General features: G+C 43.8%; 1 protein-coding gene and 1 long non-coding RNA gene across 3 annotated transcripts in view; one reads left to right on the top strand and one right to left on the bottom strand.

The window, feature by feature from the left end:
* Positions 1–254: 254 nt before the first annotated feature.
* The window catches only part of TNFRSF11A (TNF receptor superfamily member 11a), a 61,400-nt gene continuing 43,574 nt past the window's right edge, over positions 255–18,080 (bottom strand). For both annotated transcript variants that reach the window (XM_004059497.5, XM_063699284.1), the window contains one exon: positions 255–3,164. In XM_004059497.5, coding sequence (XP_004059545.1) covers positions 2,881–3,164 — 284 coding nt within the window. In that variant the 3' untranslated portion in view covers positions 255–2,880. The remainder of the gene's footprint in view (positions 3,165–18,080) is intronic.
* On the top strand, positions 2,933–17,941 carry LOC129528395 (uncharacterized). The gene is made up of 4 exons (XR_010131250.1): positions 2,933–3,196; positions 9,725–9,812; positions 13,800–13,939; positions 14,924–17,941. It is a non-coding gene; the product is annotated as an uncharacterized lncRNA (long non-coding RNA).

The following is an 18,080-nucleotide window of genomic DNA, read 5'->3' as shown; positions in this document are numbered from 1 at the left end:
TTTGATCTCTAACTACTGTCCTCAAGTGATCCTCCTGCCTTGGCCTCCCAAAGCACTGGGAGGCATGAACCGCTGTGCCTGGCCAATGGTGGCTATTTTAAGCCACTAAGTCTTTGGGTGGTTTGTTACACTGAAATAATCCCATTTTCCCCACCACATGAAGGTTCTGATCTAACACATTCAAACTGCTCTTGAGAAATTCATTCTTCCTTCCAACAGCTGAGTAAAATGTGAGTAGGAAACATGATACTCCATTTCCATTTCAGCTCTTTCACTGGGTACCCAGGCTGTATTTTAAGAAATTTTTGTGAAATCAACAGCATATATATTATCAAAGCAAGTATTTTCTGTCCCTAGTCTGTGGTCCAGGGAATGAGCAATAAGATACAAATGAACGGTTGACACCATACCATAAAGATTAGGAATAAGCATATCATAAAGATTAGCAATAAGTTGGATCATGATTTTACAGTGAGCTCGGTTTTAGCAAGCCATAAAAAGGATTTTATGGTGAAACATAAGCTTAATATAATCTCTTTATCATGTTCCCCCTAATAACTGTTCATTATTGCTTCAGTTCATTTTGTTTACACTTGTCACATACATCTCTACAGTACACAGACACAGACTTATATTTTCTATACATTTTTTAGCATTGAGTTGCCTTTGGATCAATACAGAATTAGTAGGGATCAGTGCAGGAAAGAATATTACCTTTTTCTGAAAGTAGAGTCTTATGTATATAGCACCTTTGATTTAAGGATCTCAAGGTACTTTAACATTCACTGTAGCATCCTTCTAATATCTCTGGGTAGGGAAACTATTATAAATTATCATTATTGCCTTTTTATAGAAGGAAAAAATAAAAGCAAAGAAAAGCGACGTGCTCAGTGAGATGACAGTCACAGCAGGGACTTGGGTTTTCAGCTCAGCATTCTACTTTGTGAACTGTAACTCTGTAATATATTCCATATCAAAAGGTATAATGGTTTCCTCCATTAGTATAACATCTGTCTGTGGATGATGTTAAATAAAAGGGCAGGAATGACGGTAAATTCCCACCAACGGATCCTCCTGGCTGTGCAGTTATTTCCTGCAGTTCTTTATGTTGGCTAACGAGTCCCATAAATTACAGAACTGTCCTGTGCTTCTCCACTGAAAATCCTAATCGACCGCTACCACCCCAGCATTTCAAGCAGGAGGGAAAAACCAGTGATCCACAGTCATGCTCTTCAGCTGGGCATTTGTGGCCAATAAAGTCTGGGCAGTGACTACTATTAGTGCTTTCTTTTATAACCTACCAGATGTGCAAAATTAATTTTAACTTGCTTGTGTATTTTTGCTTTTCCCCAGTATTTGCGGGGAACCAGTGCTCACTGGGTAACAAAAGATAAAACCACCCAGGGGATTTCCTTCCACCTGGAGCGTCCTCTAGGCTTCTCACAAGGGGGATGATGCCAAGAGAAAGGCACCTTTAGGATAATAAGTTTTCTTAAATTCACAACATGCAGATTTGGCTTTACATTTAAATGCATTGGAAAATGGAATGTTTTCCACTTCTACAAGGCTAACCCACAGATGCACGATTATTTACGAATAAAAGAGGATCTATTCATGCTATTCTTATCTAGACAAAGAGAATGTAAATTAAAATTTCAACTTTATTCTTCCTTGAACTTCCCGGGCCCTTTCTTTCCAGGAGCCCCATGTCCTGTTCATTTTCTCCATCTTTTCCAGACAGACCTCTAGAATAAGAAGAATGCCAAGCTGCAGCAACTTGGAGTTTTAGAAATTTGGTTACCAAGTACCTGAGTGCCTCTGCCAGCATGGATAAATTAACCACCTAGGGGGTAAGGTCACATACTGAGCTTAGTTCTGCTTAAGGAACGACACAAACTTAAAAAGATTCAGGAGAAAAAAATAGGGTTTCCTTTTTTCTTTCTTTTAGAAAAATGAGAATATAGAACATTTTTCAGAATATGAAAGTCCCACCACATGTTCCTAGCAACTTAGCAACTATCTCCAGGCCTCACATGTTTAGCCCTTTCCCAAAAGTGTTTACAATGAACACACACTGGGAAAGCCATCTCCAAAACACTGTGAGAAGGGGCACAAAAGAAAACACGTAAAGCAGGCCAGCGTGGGGGCTCACGCCTGTAATCCCAGTACTTTGGGAGGCCGAGGCTGGAGGACTGCTTTAGCTGGGGAGTTTGAGACCAGGCTGGGTAACACGGTGGGACCGTGTCTCTGGGAGGAAGCTGGGCGTGGCCTGCAGCTGTGATCCCAGCTACTCCGAAGATTGAGGTGGGAGGATCACTTGGATTGCTTGAGCCCAGGAATTAGAGGCTGCACCGGGCTATAATCGCACCACTGCACTCTAGCCTGGGCCAGAGCCAGGTTGCCAAAAAAAGAAAAAAAAAAAAAAAAAAAAGGAAAAGAGAAAAGAAAGAGACCCTCACCTTTAGAATTTTTGAGAAAACCTTTACATTAAAAAAGAGGGAGGAAAGATATCAAGAAAAGTTATGAAAAGGAATACAAATATGGGGGGAAAACATAGACCACACCCCCCCCCCCCAGAACAGGATAGTCATAAAAATAGCTGTCATAGTGCCACAAATTACTGCTGCGAGTTTGAGGAGTGGCAGGGGAGACATCTGCCCCAGTGCGGCGGGCTGCTGAGCATCCGTGGGCATGGGGACAGTCCTCATCAATTCACTTCCTGAAAAGCCCATTTCCTGGAAGGCAAAGTGGGCAGAGAATGCCGGGTGGTCTTCCTCGACTGTACCGATCGATCCCTGGGTGGCCGGGGCTGGGGCAGAGGCTGTGCTGCCACCGCGAGCCCTGGCTCCGAGCTTCGGGCTCCCAGCCATGGGGGGGCGCTCAAGCCTTGGCCCCGCCTTGTTCCTGCACCGGCCTCGAGGCCTTCTCCGGCTCCCGCAGCCCCTCGGGGCCGCCGCACGGGTCCGGGAAGCGCGGGCCGTTCCCCGCGAAGGAGTCACGGCGCGCCAGGGTCTCCTCCTGCACCGGGCGGCCCATGGGCTCCGCAGCCGCCGCCGCGCCCTCCTGCGAGGTCTGGCTGACGTAGACCACGATGATGTCGCCCTTGAAGTTCATCACCTGCCCGCTGGAGATGAACGTGGAGTTACTGTTTCCAGTCACATTTCCTGCGGGGAGAGGAAGGGAGAACACGGGGAGGGTGAGTCAGCGCCCGGAGGCAGGGTCTGCTGAGACGAAGGTTCTGGGGAGTGGAGGGCGGCTCCCCGGATTCCCACAGCCCCGGGCCACAGGGAACCACACTGTAACCCTCCAGGCCCACTGAGGCAGAGGAAGGCGGGGCAGAGAAAAGAGGAATAGAAGAGAAAAAAGACAAAAGAAGTAAAGAGAAGAGGCGGGGAGAGGAAGAGAGGAGGAAAAGGAGTGGAGGAGGGAGGGGGGAAGGGGGAGGAGAGGGCTAGGAAGAGGAGGAGGAGGAGAGGAAAGAAAGGGGAGAGGAAGACGAGAGAGGAACAAGAAGGGGGGAGGAGGAGGGGAGGAAAAGGAGGGGAAGAGGAGGAGGAGGAGAGGAGGAACAGGAGAGGAGGGGAGGAAAAGGAGGAGGAGAGGAAGAGGAGGAGGAGAGGAGGAACAGGAAAGGAGGGGAGAGGAAGAGATGAGAAATGAGCAAGCCTAGGGGCAGACTCATGCTTTACCATTTGCTTGTGAGGTGGGACTCTGGGATACTGGCAAGAGAGCACACCAAGATTACAGAATCACAGACAAGATTCAGATGTTACAAAAGAGAGACAGAGAGTGTATGTGTGTATGTGTGTATGTGTGTGTGTGTTCAACACAGAACAAGCACAGCTAAGGGAGGAGACCTCAGTCTGCTCTCCTCTCTGGACTCACATCTGAGGCCCCATCACCCTGGGTGCCTTGGTTCCTCATGGTCCCTAACAGCTCAGCCCTGGAGGATCACGGGGCCACGTGGGCTCAGCTTTCAGTAGAGATTAATCCACTTCCTTAACATTAAAATTACTTCCGGAAACAAAATAGATTCACAAAACTAAAATAGAAAAAAAAAAGTCCTATAAATCACTTTTCCCTTCTGAACTCTGAAGGGTGTTTTGTCCCTAGGGGGTTCTAGCATCATTGCTTTGTGGGTGACTAGATGTGGCCAGTCTTTAAGCAACGGGCCTTTTGAAAAACAAACAAAGTCCAACAAATGTTAGGCAACCTGCTAGCTCTTACGATTCTTCCATTTTAAAGACAGAAATTTCCTAGACTTTGGTCTAGGAAAGTGCCACAAACCAAGCAGATCTAGAAACACCCCAACACTCAGCATCACAAACAGAATCCTTCCATTTGATCAGGGGCCAGGAATGTCAAAATGGCTCCTCACGATTCACCCCTTTTTATTCTCCATTGTGACTCAGCTTAGTAATAATTCATACAAATAAAATGAAGTTTTTGTTACCACTCCACACGAGATTTTCCTCGAATTTGGAAGGCATGTTTTGGATGGCCTGACTAAAATACCAATACGCATGTAGGAAATTCCTTTGAGGAGCCTTCCCCTGACCCACTGGGTAACCTCTAGAGAAGCCAAGACCAAAACACAAGGAAAAGCCCATGAAGACACAAGGATTTCAAGTATGAGCAACAAATCCAAAGTCCTGGAAGGAGGTCTGTGCCTCATGCTGTTTCTCCCATAGGCAGTTGTGTGGGATGTCCTTCAAGATGGGCAGTGGCAGGACTTTTCTAAGCACCCCCAATTAGCATGAGGGAGGCCCGTTGGCATTCCTGTTTACCACCTACCCAGCACCTTCTCCACCCCCTCTCCACACATTGCCAGGCATGCAGCGTACTCCAGTGAGGGTCTGCTCACCACTGTATCTATGCCCTTCTGCTCCCACCACTTACCAAGTTACTTCTCAAGTCTGTTGTCACCAGATAAACTCATCAGGAAATTTAATTACATATTAGGTAAAGCAGTGAAATATTAGTGAGAAAAAATGGGAAATGTTTCTATGAAAACTAAAGTGAATGCTTTGCAAGGACCCAAATAAAAGTCAAAAAAAAAAAAAAAAACAACATACAAACAAAATGAAACAATCACCACAAACTGTTCAACTGGTGTGGTGGTGTAGGCAAGGAAACTAAGAAAAAAGAAAGAAAAAGGAAGGACTTCTGGTTTCAAAATGGCGGCACAGAAGCAAGCTTGGCGGCACAGAAGCAAGCTGTTCCACTCCCCCCACAGAAAACCAAAACAAAACACACAGCACCGACATTATCACTCAAAATATTCTAGAACACAAATATGACAATGAGACAGTTCCCAGGGCCACAGAGAAGTGAGAAAGGAGGAAAAAGAATAGGAAAAGGAAATAATAAAACTCCAGAAGGATTTTGCTCTTAAATATCTGTAATTTTTCATTTCACATTGAAGAAATCGAAACTGGAAATTAAGGTGGTGTGGTTAATGTAAAAAGGGCTCAGGAGGCCGGGCGCGGTGGCTCACGCCTGTAATCCCAGCACTTTGGGAGGCCGAGGCGAGTAGATCACCTGGGGTCAGGAGTTCAAGACCAGCCTGGCCAATATCGCGAAACCCCGTTTTTACTAAAAATACAAAAAGTAGCTCGGCATAGTGGTGGGCACCTGCAATCCCAGCTACTTGGGAGGCTGAGGTAGGAGAAGTGCTTGAACCCAGGAGGCGGAGGTTGCAGTGAGTCAAGATCACGCCACTGCACTCCAGCCTGGGTGACAAGAGCAAGACTCTCTCAAAAAAAAAAAAAAAAAAAAAGGGCTCAGGAAACTATAATCAGCCAGTACATACAGACTTATACTATAAAATAATCAGTTTGTAACTATAAGGTATATGTTTTAAGTAAAAAAATATTTAAGAGATGAACTTGTAAGATGACATTTTTAAGTAACTCAGCAACTGCTGACCAGGGGCTGATAAAAAGGCTTCTACCGTAGCAGCAACAGAAGTAGGCATAGCAACACAGTTAAGTCCTCCTATTTGAGAGAGCACTACTTGGTTAATAGAAAAAGTCAAAGTGAAAAATAAAAAGTACATGGAATGGGACACTCAATTTTTAAAAAAATGCACATACAATGAAAATTCTATTTTGATTAAAAACATACCATGTTTATTTAATAAAATAAGCAATTTAAAGTTGCTTAGACGTATGATTATTCTTGACCTAGTTCCTCTAGTTTTAATATACACCATGACACAAACAGATAAATCTATGAAGAGGATAAAGAAGAGATGAGATTAAATGCAAAACCATCCATCATGAGGTGTTCTCACTACGACATCATCGCCTGCTGGTTCTGTTCTTCAGTATCACGTAAAACTACACAGAGGATATCTCCAGCCACTGTATGATGGATTTATGGTTTTGAATTCGTTCTCATCTCTTCTTTATCCTCCTCACTGATTTATCTGCTTATGTCATGGTATATATTATTTCTCTGCCATTTTAAATTTTATTTTTCAACAAATCATCATGAATCCATTGTTGTTTACTTCTTCCTTGTGAGAACCTTTGATGAGTCTGAATCCAGGTAAAACCTATGGTTTGTGTAAAGTCCTTCATCTTGAGAATTTCATTCCATGCCATTGCTCCATGGCAAACAGTATCTTTGATACTGATAACCTAAATATTCTATAGGACATATATTCATTTTTGTTTTCTTTTTTCAGATGGACCTCAAACCCTTTTGCCTAAGTAGAATATCTAAACATTTCAGAATCCTTTGTTTCATGGAATGAACCAAGAATATTATTGTTGGGGAACTAAGCGCGGTGGCTCACACCTGTAATCCTGGCACTTTGGGAGGCCGAAGTGGGTGAATGCTTAAGCCCAGGAGTTGGAGACCAGCCTGGGCAACATGGTGAAACCCTGCCTCTATGAAAAATACAAAAAAGTTAGTTGGGTGTGCTGGCACACGCTTGTAGTCACAGCTACTTGGGAGGCTGAGGTGGGAGGATCACCTGAGCCCAGAGATGCTGAGGCTCCAGTGATCTGTGATCATGCCACTGCACTCCAGCCCGGGTGACAGAGTGACCCCCATCTCAAAAAAAAAAAAAAAAAAAGAATATTATTTTTGGAAGGCCATGAGGCTTGTGGAAGGGCAAAAACTAGGCCTTTAAATTCCTGACCATTGGCTGGGCGCAGTGGCTCATGCCTGTAATCCCAGCACTTTGGGAGGCCGAGGCGGGTGGATCACAAGGTCAGGAGATCGAGACCATCCTGGTTAACACGGTGAAACCTGGTCTCTACTAAAAATAAAAAAAATTAGCTGGGTGTGGTGGCAGGCGCCTGTAGTCGCAGCTACTCGGGAGGCTGAGGCAGGAGAATGGCGTGAACCCAGAGGCAGAGCTTGCAGTGAGCTGAGATCATGCCACTGCACTCCAGCCTGGGCGACAGAGCAAGACTCTCTCAAAAAAAAAAAAAAAAATTCCTGACCATTAAGATGTAAAGGACAGTTACCTAGAAAGATTTAGGAGATTCTAAAACAAGTTTATTCTTCAAGTGTTTCTTTAACAAACCTAAAATTAATGACAAAAACAACCATCGGTCAAGTCTATCCATGCATGGTGACTCTTGTGAGATATAGTAAACTGATAGAGACTAAACTTTTTTAAAAAAAGTTATACTGATGTGCCAATCACACAATATGTGGCAATTCTTAAGTGGCAGCAGAGTGGTCGCCATGGGCCTGTGCAGCTGCACAGGGTCTTATGCTCTGAAGAGCTCCACGCTGGGTTAAATGCTTTGCTGTCATCATGAAATTCTTATTAATTTTTGCAAAAGGGGAAAATTTTTCATTTTCCACTGGGCTATGTCAGTTATGTCACCAGTCCTGAAGGCGCGGGCAACTCTTAGGAGCATTACTCTGGGAACTTTCCCCACTGAGGCTCTAATCTAGCACTACCGTTTTCGGAAGTGACATCTTATAAGTTGGACATTTTTCAATATTCAGAAGTGTTTGCTAATCAGATTTTCTCTACTAAATATTCAGTAAAACTGAGTTGTAGAAGCTCTCCACTTATGCTTCTAAAATACTGATCCTGTGATATGTTTCCCTCATGTTCAAGCCACCCACCCCTTGCTGCAAAACACCAACTTTCTGATGGAAAACGGGCCTGTCCTTTGCGAATGGGTCTACTGATTGTACCAACTGTATCTTGAATGCTTTACCTACAATTTCTAGTTTTGGGTTCTTTAACGTGGAAAGAGAACCAAAAGTCACTTGCCAAAAAGCAGTCTAAGTGCAGGAGCCTTCTAGAGTTTTCTTCCTTCCACCTTTCACGGTTGTGTCATTCATCTCAACTTCAATACCAAAAAGGTTTTAGCAATTCATTCCCCGAATCATCCCAAAGTATTCAATAGTTTTCATAGAAATAATCATGATTATCAAACTCATTTTTTCTTGCCAGTTAACGTAATAGTTAATGTTTTGAATGACAAGATCAGCTCACACTCACAGAACTGGGAGCACCCATGGACTTTAGAAAACATGGCCATTCAGCAGGTGGGAGCAGAAGGGTCTGGGTATTCCAGAGTGACCCACGAGCTGTGAATAATCAGTGTGCTACGGGCTTCAGTCAGCTTCCTGGGCGGGTGTGGGTTAATCTGTGGGTTGAGTGGAGATAGATTGAGTACCTACCACAATAATAACAGTAACAGAAGCAACACTCTCCATACAGAATTGACTAAGCCCTCTCTCCAGGCCAGGTTGGCTGCATCACAAACACCAGCTTGCAGGTGCTCTACACGTGAGCACGCCAGGTTTCTGTGATTGGTTTTTTTTCCCCTTTACCGACTGACACTGTTCAAGGATGAAAACTGCCAAACAGCCTTCTTTTTCCATGGCATGTCATAATCCAGATTCACCGGAAAGCAATCTAATGACATCAATGTCATTGTGGTGTTTCAGTCTCTGAAGAGCAGAGGTGAATAAGTGGTAACTAGAGGGATGGAGGCATTAATGGCTGCCTGAATTCAGGAGGGGCAGAAATGTGGGGCAGAGGAGATAATAGGAGTCTAGAAGCTCTTGGGTCTTGTCCTGAGACTTGGCTGTCACTAGTGGTGAGAATTTGGAACAAACCACCTAACTCTCCCAATCTGTATCAAGCTGTGCTGGCCTGGCAGTGTGCGACTGCGTAGAGCAAGCAAATATTAATAATACACATTTGTTAAATAAATGAACAAATGAGCACATGAATATTCAGCAGGATAGCATAAGGGTCAAACAAGATGATAGATTTGAAAATGCTAGGGAAATAGCAAAGAGTCAGTCACAGGTGCAATGGTGGCATTCCTCCTCCCAGAAAGTAATATCCGTGCTCACGGAACTCCCAAGGACACAGAGATTCATGAAATATACTGAAGAGTAGTATTATCTTTCCATCCCTGTCTTGTTAGAGGATCTCAATGCGTCTTAAAGACTGAAAGGGCACTTTCTCTGGAAATCTAACCAACTTCTGTTTGCTCTGCCGAAGTCCTCAATCATATGATTGTCTTCGGTTAGAGCACTCATCTATATAATTCTACGTTAAACCCCACAGCCTCATTTCTCATCACGCAAGTCTGCTGTGAGTTGAATGTAGCACGAGAGTAGATCAAGGCTTAGAATTAGTTGGTAATATCCTTATCTAATAAGATACCTCAGTACTGAACTGTCCTTGCTAAAAGTAAGAATTCCTTAACATTTGCTTTCTGTATTGCAGAACAGATTAGTTGTTCACATCAGAGAGCTCACATCTGATCTGCGATGGTGACATCAATAGGTCACCGTGTTGGCAGCTGTATAATCAGGTGGGTGCTGTGGGTCTCCTTTTCAACATGGTTCTCATGGTTTCTGCAGTTGATACGTATCCCAGGAGGGTAACTCTTCCCACTGAATGCCTAGAAACTCAACGGGGACCTCTGCAGTTAGCAGGGACCCCTCCCTTGCTGGTGGCTAGTAAGGAAGTATGAAAAGGGGAGGGATGGTTCAGATGAGGCTTACCCAAGATGGCCTAAAAAGATCCGAGGCTTAAGAGAATGAAGAAACAAGCCGCAGACTGGAAGAAAATATTTGCAAAAGCCATATGTGACAAAGGACTATTTCCCAAAATAAACAAGGAACTCTTAAAACTCAACAATAAGAAAACAAATAACCCGATTAAAAAATGGACCCAAGGCCTTAACAGACACCTCACCAAAGATATCCAGATGGCAAACAGGCATATGAAAAGATGCTCCACATCATATGTCATTAGGGAAGTGAGAATTTAAGCAACAGTGAGACACCACTACACACCTATTAGAATGGCTCAGATCCAGAACACTGACAACACCAAATGCTGGTGAGCATGGGGGTGGGTGGCAGGAACTCTTATTCTTGGCTAGTGGGAATGCAAAAGGGTACAGCTGCTTTGGAAGACAGTTTGATGACTTCTTACAAAACTGAACATACGCTTATCATATGATCCAGCAATCATACTCTTTGGTATTTACCCAAAGAAGTTGAAAACTTATGTCCACACAAAAATCTGCACACAGATGTTTACAGCAGCTATAGTCATAATTGCCAAACTTGGAAGCAGCCAAGAGTCCTTCAGTAAATGAAGGGATAAACAAATCCCCCATGTCCTCCACACAATGGAATATTATTTAGTGTTAAAAAGAAAAGAGCTGGCCGGGCACGGTGGCTCACGCCTATAATCCCAGCACTTTGGGAGGCCGAGGCGGGCGACTCTCAAGGTCAGGAGATCGAGACCATCTTGGCTAACACAGTGAAACCCTGTCTCTACTAAAAAAATACAAAAAATTTGCCGGGCATGGTGGCAGGCGCCTGTAGTCCCAGCTACTCGGGAGGCTGAGGCAGGAGAATGGCATGAACCCGGAGGCAGGGCTTGCAGTGAGCCAAGATCACGCCACTGCACTCCAGCCTGGGTGACAGAATGAGACTCTGTCTCAAAAAATAAAAAAAGAAAAGAGCTATCAAGCCATGAAAAGACATGGAGGAAACTTAGATTCATAATGCTAAGTAAACAAAGCCAATCTGAAAAGGCTATAGAATGTATGATTCCAACTCTATGGCATTCTGGACCAGGAAAAACTATGGAGACAGTAGAAAGATCAGTAGTTGCCAGGAGTTCAGAGAGAGGAAGGGGTGAGTAGAGCACAGAGGATTTGTAGGGCAGTGAAACTACTCTGTAGGAGACTATCATGGTGGATGCATGCCAGGATACATTGGTACAAACCCATAGAACGTACAACACAAAGAGTGGACCCCAACGTGTCAATATGCGCTCGTCAAGTGCAGCAAATGTACCACTCTAGTGGGGGAGGCTGTGCATGTGTGGGGGGGCAGGAGGAATATAGGAAATCTCTGTACCTGCCCCTCAATTTTCCTATGAAGCTAAAACTGCTCTAAAAAATAGTCTACATTAAAAACATGAAGACCAGAGGTTTTTTATAGGCATTGTTAGTCCATTAAGCCAAACCACGCCTTGTCCCTCCCCTCTTGCCTCCTCTCCTCGGGATCCCTTTCTGACAGTGTTCCCCTTCGAGGCTGCCTCTGACCTTTATTTGACATTTATTTTGCTTGCCAAAAAAAAAAAAAAGATAAAGTTTGAAGCATGTGGAAGAAAAGGCTCTCCCCACAAGAGAAAGTGATAGTGAAAATAGTAACATCCCAAGACAACTGGCAGAAGAGAGGGGTCTCACCATAACCAGGGGACCATCATGCACTGTACATCCTACTGTCCCTCCTGTGGAACCCTCTGGGCCAGGCCAGGCCTAGCTACTGCCTCTCCCTCAGCCAGAGTAGCCAATGATGCCAGGACTGTGCTTGTCCCTATTCTGTGACACACTGAGGATTCTCCAAGACACAGTAAATAAATGAAATCAGCATCACTTGCACTGACTTAAGAGGAGACAGTGCGGTGGTTTAAGGTTGCACTGCAGCCCTGACCTTCTGGGCTCAGGTGATCATCCCACCTCAGCCTCCCGAGTGGCTGGGACTACAGGTACATGCTACCACATCTGGCTAATTTTTTTTTAATTTTTGTAGAGAAGAGGTCTATGTTGCCCAGGCTGGTCCTGAACTCCTGGGTTCAAGAGATCCTCCCACCTTGGCCTCCCAAAGTGCTGGGGTTACAGGTGGGAGCCACTGTGCCCTGGCCTGCAATCAGATACTTGAACCATGGCTTTGTGGCTTACTAGCTGTATGATCCTGGGCGAGGAACTTGTCCCATAGAATTTCTGTGAGGAATAAGAAGATAATACACACAAAACACTTAGCACCCAGTGACTAACGTCTATAATATCACTGACAAAACTGTAACCTTCAGGCTATCGAACCAATCTTACAGGTCCCTGAACACAATATGACTGATGAAATTTGAAGGCTACCCAAAAGTATGATTTGAAAGCCAGAATGACATGGGGATTTTTATTAAATATGGGAATTTGGAAGTGTTTCCAACAGTTAAGATGGATTAGTTGGCAGGGTGCAGAGGGTCACACCTGTAATCCCAGACAGTGCAGTGGGTTAGGGTACAAGCTTCATAATCAGACATTTGTTTTCGTTTCTTTGAGAAAGGGTCTTGCTTAATCGCTCAGGCTGGAGTGCAGTGGCGTGAACACAGCTCACTGCAGTCCTGACCTCCTGGGCTTGGCTGTCCTCCCACCTCAGCCTCCTGAGTGGCTGGGACTATACACCTTGGGAGGCCTAGGTGTGTGGATCCGTTTGAGCTCAGGAGTTCGAGACTAGCCTGGGCAGCATGACGAAACTCAGTCTCTAAAAAAAAAAAAAAAATACAAAAATTAGCAGGGTGTGGTGGTACAGGCCTGTTGTCCCAGCTACTCGGGAGGCTGAGATGGGAGGATGGATTGAGCCTGGGGGACGGAGGCTGCAATGAGCCAAGATCGTGCCACTGCTCTCCAGCCTGGGTAATAGAGCCAAACCCTGTCTCAAAAAAAAACTTAAAAAAAAAGAATGGATTAGTTGACTTAACATTAATATTTAATGTGACTTAACCAGAAAAATGTTCAGGTAACTTGAGAGTGTTAAAAATAGCAAGTAAGTCAACAGAAACAATGAATCAGTGATGTTTCCCATCATAATCAGAATGATGCTTCTACTTTGTCCATGCTTGACATAGCAGGCTCCGTGGAATCTGCATTTCTCAGGCAGAAAGAACAAACTTAGTTCTAAGAACACAATCCCTGACAGAATTTACATTTTTAAGCAAGACAATGCATACCTTTCTTCTCAAAAGCTTATTATGTTGTTTAAAATGCCTAACACATGAATATTAAATCACAAGAACTATGCCAAATAATACCACCAAATTGTAATGTAGATTTTCTTCCAAGGAAGAGAACTAAAAATATACACAAATACACTCAAACTACCCAGGCTACATTGGGTTCTTTTGGAATTTTTAAAAAAACTTATTTTATATTTAACCCATATGCTTCTCATGTGATTTTCCTTTTTATGGAAATGTAAGTTCTGTTTCAGGCATTTAGAAGAAACTGGGTATGTGATGATAAGGGAAGGGAAACAGTATTTAATAGTTCCATTCTGAATCATGCTTGAAAATTACTTAGAAAGTCTTACAGACCAAAGCCTTCCAAAATGAGCCCTATCAGTGCAGAAAGAAGGGAGACAGGACGAAATGAAGCAGAGTACATACAGTGACCACATTTTTTGTATATTTTGAAATAGTGCATTGACGTTTTACAGCAATGAAAGCTGAATATTATCACCAGATAACCAAATTATGAAATATCTATATTAACTTCAAGATTCAGGGCCAATGAACCAGTATCTGCCCCTACGAGATTTAGCTGAAAGTGAAATGCAAGGTGGTGAATGGCATTCTAACAAGAGTGTGAAGAAAGAGATAGAAGGCTGTCCGCTGCTGGAGGGGAAGAAAGGAGGGGAGGTAAGTTTGGATAGGAAAATCTTCTGTACTCTCAGAATGGAAAAGGATGGTCAACAACAGTCATTTCAAGAGAGAGTGGGACCAGGGATAGAGACTGAGGACAGAGGAGGATGAGGGGTCAGGCAGGTCTTCACTGTCCCGTGTTCCTGGCTCCCAGGTGATGGCCTTGGAGAGTCTATGCTGCTAGGATGAACCAGCTCACCTGTGCTCTGTCATTTCTGCCTCCTCTGCCCAGGACACTAGGTGAGCCCAGGGCAGCCAGTGCCGGCCCTTCCATCCCCCTCCTTCTCCAGCTCCCTAGAGCAGACCAAAGAACTAGGAGGCTGAGAGTGACCTGGGGGAACAAACAGGATACAGTGGTCTCATGTTCACCTATTTATTCCTGAATGGATGAATGAATGAGTGTATAAGCATCCATTCACTTAACATATTGAGATACTAGAAAGATTAGGCTATGAGAATTCCCTTTTTTCTTTTCTTTTCTTTTTTTTTTTTGAGACAGAGTCTTGCTCTGCCGCCCAGGCTGGGGTGCAGTGGCAAGATCTCAGATCACCTCCACCTCCCTGACTCAAGCAATTCTCCTGCCTCAGCTTCTCAAGTAGCTGGGATTCCAGGCGCGTGCCACCATGCCCAGCTAATTTTTTTTATTTTTAGTAGAGATGGGGTTTCCCCATGTTGGTCAGGATGGTCTTGAACTCCTGACCTAAAGTGATCCGCCCACCTCAGCCTCCCAAAGTGCTGGGGTTATAGGTGTGAGCCACTGTACCCAGCCAGAATTCCCACTAACTGGTTGTGGCTGCCTAGAGCTGGGGTGTTGATAGGGTGTGAGATTATCCAGGCTGGTGAGAATGACCCCAAGATTCATTACAAACAACAGGCCGCAGGTCAGAGATGGGGCAGACTGTGGAAGGCCTGGGTTTCTCAAATGATTGATTCCTTTTCACACGGTCCACTCCCTGGCATTAATCCCTACTTGTTTTTCAGGCTTTTTCAAGGCTCTGTGGCTCAGTGGACCTTCAATAAATTGGACCTTCAATAAATTAATTGAAAAACAAATAGGTATTCAGTGTTCATCAAGAATTGTTTGCAGCCATAGAAAAAGAAGGAAATCATGTCCTCTACAGCAACATGGATGCAGTTGGAGGCCATTATCCTACGTAAATTAGTACAGAAACAGAAAACCAAACACTGCATGTTCTCACTTATAAGTGGAAGCTAAACACTGGGTATTCATGGACATAAAGAAGGCAACAATAGACACTGGGGACTTCTAACTAGGCAGGGGAGAGAGGGAGAGAAACAAGGACTGAAGATACTGTGCTCACTGCCTGGATGACGAGATCAGCCATACCCCAAACCTCAGCATCATACAATATACCCAGGTACAAACCTGCACATGTACCCTCAATCTAAGATAAAAGTTGAAATAATTAAAAAGCAAAATGATTTTTAAAAGATAAAAAAAAAAGACCACCCCAACTTTCTCCAGCTCAGAAGTGACAGACTAACGAGTGGCTTCGGGAGCCAAAACCAAGCCACCAGCCAACAACAGACACATTAATCATAAGCAGTTATGGTTTCTTTCGCATGAAATAACTCTCTAGGGGCACAGTGAGAATGCACCAATCTCCAGGTGAGAGGGCTTGTAACCAAGGCAACCATCACGTCATCAGGATTAGGCGTAACTTCAGACCTAAATTAAGGCATGGTTATTTAAGACATAACCAGAAGTATGCTTCCCCCTTCACTGATCTTTGCTAATCATTCTCCTTGCTTCTTAGGACTTATAACATGGCTAACATAGCCTTAACAGCAACGGGTATTATGATTTTTAAAGTTGTCTACACTTGCGGAGCTGTCTGAAAAATCATCATTCTCCTCACAAAGATGCTGGGACAGGAGATACTCTTCCCTAAAGGAAAAGTCCCCAGTCACTGTCATTTCTCCAGAAACTATTTGATGTGATTGTAAGTAAAAACAAACAAAAAATAATCTCATATAAAAATCCAAAAAACCCTTAAACAAATGTCACATCAGCACAGTCCTGAGAGCACAGGGACTTTGAGGGGACCACGGGATAAGGCCTCTATAGGACTGCTCACCGAAGCTCCAGCCTCTTTCACGCATTTTATAGAACGTAAATTGTGACTTTTTAAAAAACTACATGAAAAAGCAAGAATGAGAAAGTACTATTTTGACCAGAAACCATAAGGCCTGTTCATGGAGAAGTAATTGTGGAGAGAATAGCACAGCCTCCAAAATCAATCTGGCTGCTGCCTCTCCTCAGGCGAAAATTAATTTGGCCCGCTTGCTGGCGTCGACCACGGGCAGACTCTCTACGGATGTTTTGCATGGCTAAGCACCAGACGAAGACAGAAAAAGCAGTGTAAACTTTTTGCAAATTAACACCACTTAGTTGATGACACACTTTTTATTCCTTTTCTCCATCCCTAGATGGTTTAGTGCTTAGTGCTAGAGAAATAAAAGATGATGAAAAACAGACTAGGCTACTGTTTTGACTCTTATAGGAGAGCAAAGATCGGGCTTTTTGTTTTATGGCATTAAAAGATCCATGTATCTCTCTCTCTCTTTAAATCTGGCCAACACTGTTCTTCCAGGAACTGCTGCTGATTTTCACACAGAGGCAACATCATCTTCCTGGTGTCACCCACTGAAAAACCGGTCTGCCCCTGACAGTGTGGCCAGGACCTGGCTGCCACCAGAGACAGAACGTCAGCTTTCTTGCTCCCCACAGCCCAGGGTCCTGTCTGTCTCCACAACCAAGGGGAAGACAATAAACTGAGAGAAAAGAAATAGAACAGGCCAGGTGCAGTGGCTCACACCTGCAATCCCAGCACTTTGGGAGACTGAGGCAGGTGGATCACCTGAGGTCAGGCGTTTGAGACCAGCCTGGCCAACATGGAAAAACCCCATCTTTACTGAAAATACAAAAATTAGCATGGTGTGGTGGCATGTGCCTATAGTCCCAGCCACTCGGGAGGCTGAGGCAGGAGAACTGCTTGAACCCGAGAGGTGGAGGTTGCAATGAGCCGAGATCGCGCCACTGCACTCCAGCCTGGGCGACAGAGTGAGACTTGGTCTCAAAAAAAAAAAAAAAAAAAAAAAAGAAAAGAAAAGAAAAGAAATAGAACAATGCAAACGAACAGCAAAGCCCAGTCATGGAGATTCCTTACAATCTTAAAAAATAAGAACAATTCTGAGATCTTCTGAGAAGAAAACATACCAGTTCTTTGAAAAATATCCCCAAACATATCTCCTCCTTTCTGTTTGACTGAGAACTGCTATTACTGAATTTATACATCAGTAAATCTATGTAGCTGCAGCAAAACCACAAGCTTGAGGAACAGATTAGAGCCAGGAACCATCATTCCCACGAGGCAAAACAGTCTCTGTGTTTAAGGCACAGATCTAGCTACCTCAGGGTTATAAAACAATTTGAAGACCGGCTGCTAGCATCACTTGCAGTCTAAATAAAGAAGCAGAGAAGAAAAAGCATCTCTGGAGAGGGGCGGCCTATGAATGGGCCTTTTTAAAATATGAGTTGGAGGATTCTGTGAAGCCCCTTAAATAGTATATATCCATATATTCGTTTTTCTGGAGGGAGTGTCTACAGCTTTTGGAAGATTCTCAAAGAGATCCCTGACCCTTCAAATGACAGATAATTCTCAGAGCCAGAGCCCTCACTATGAGCTGCAAAGTCCTTTGCAACTATGTAATAAAACAGATGGTGTTTTACCCTCATGGGAAAAAGTTACAATATTATAATCGGTGGGTTGTTCATGCTCAGGCAGTGTTGCAGTGATACATCTTTATAATGATGTTAAATTGTTAAAATTATCTGCCTGGTTCCATAAATATATGATACATTGTGGTTATAAAAGGGGCCTTTCTCATGAAACTTTTTAAAAGACAGTTTTACTTTATCATTAATTTGGTATAGAATCAACACATTATTCACAATAAATATTAATTAATTAAGGATTAACTAAACAATTTTGTGTGTCCTCCTAAAATTTATAAGTGCTTTCTTGGGGGAGATTTAAGAGGGCTAAGGTGCTTTGAAAACAAAAACCAAAAAGCAGAAATCTGAGGGAATGCCTTGGCTCAGCCAGTCCTGACG

The sequence above is a fragment of the Gorilla gorilla genome, chromosome 17, assembly GCF_029281585.2.
Source record: "Gorilla gorilla gorilla isolate KB3781 chromosome 17, NHGRI_mGorGor1-v2.1_pri, whole genome shotgun sequence".
In the NCBI taxonomy this organism is placed as follows: domain Eukaryota; kingdom Metazoa; phylum Chordata; class Mammalia; order Primates; family Hominidae; genus Gorilla; species Gorilla gorilla.
The sequence above is the reverse complement of the archived record's forward strand: the minus strand, read 5'-3'. Positions and strand labels throughout refer to the sequence as shown.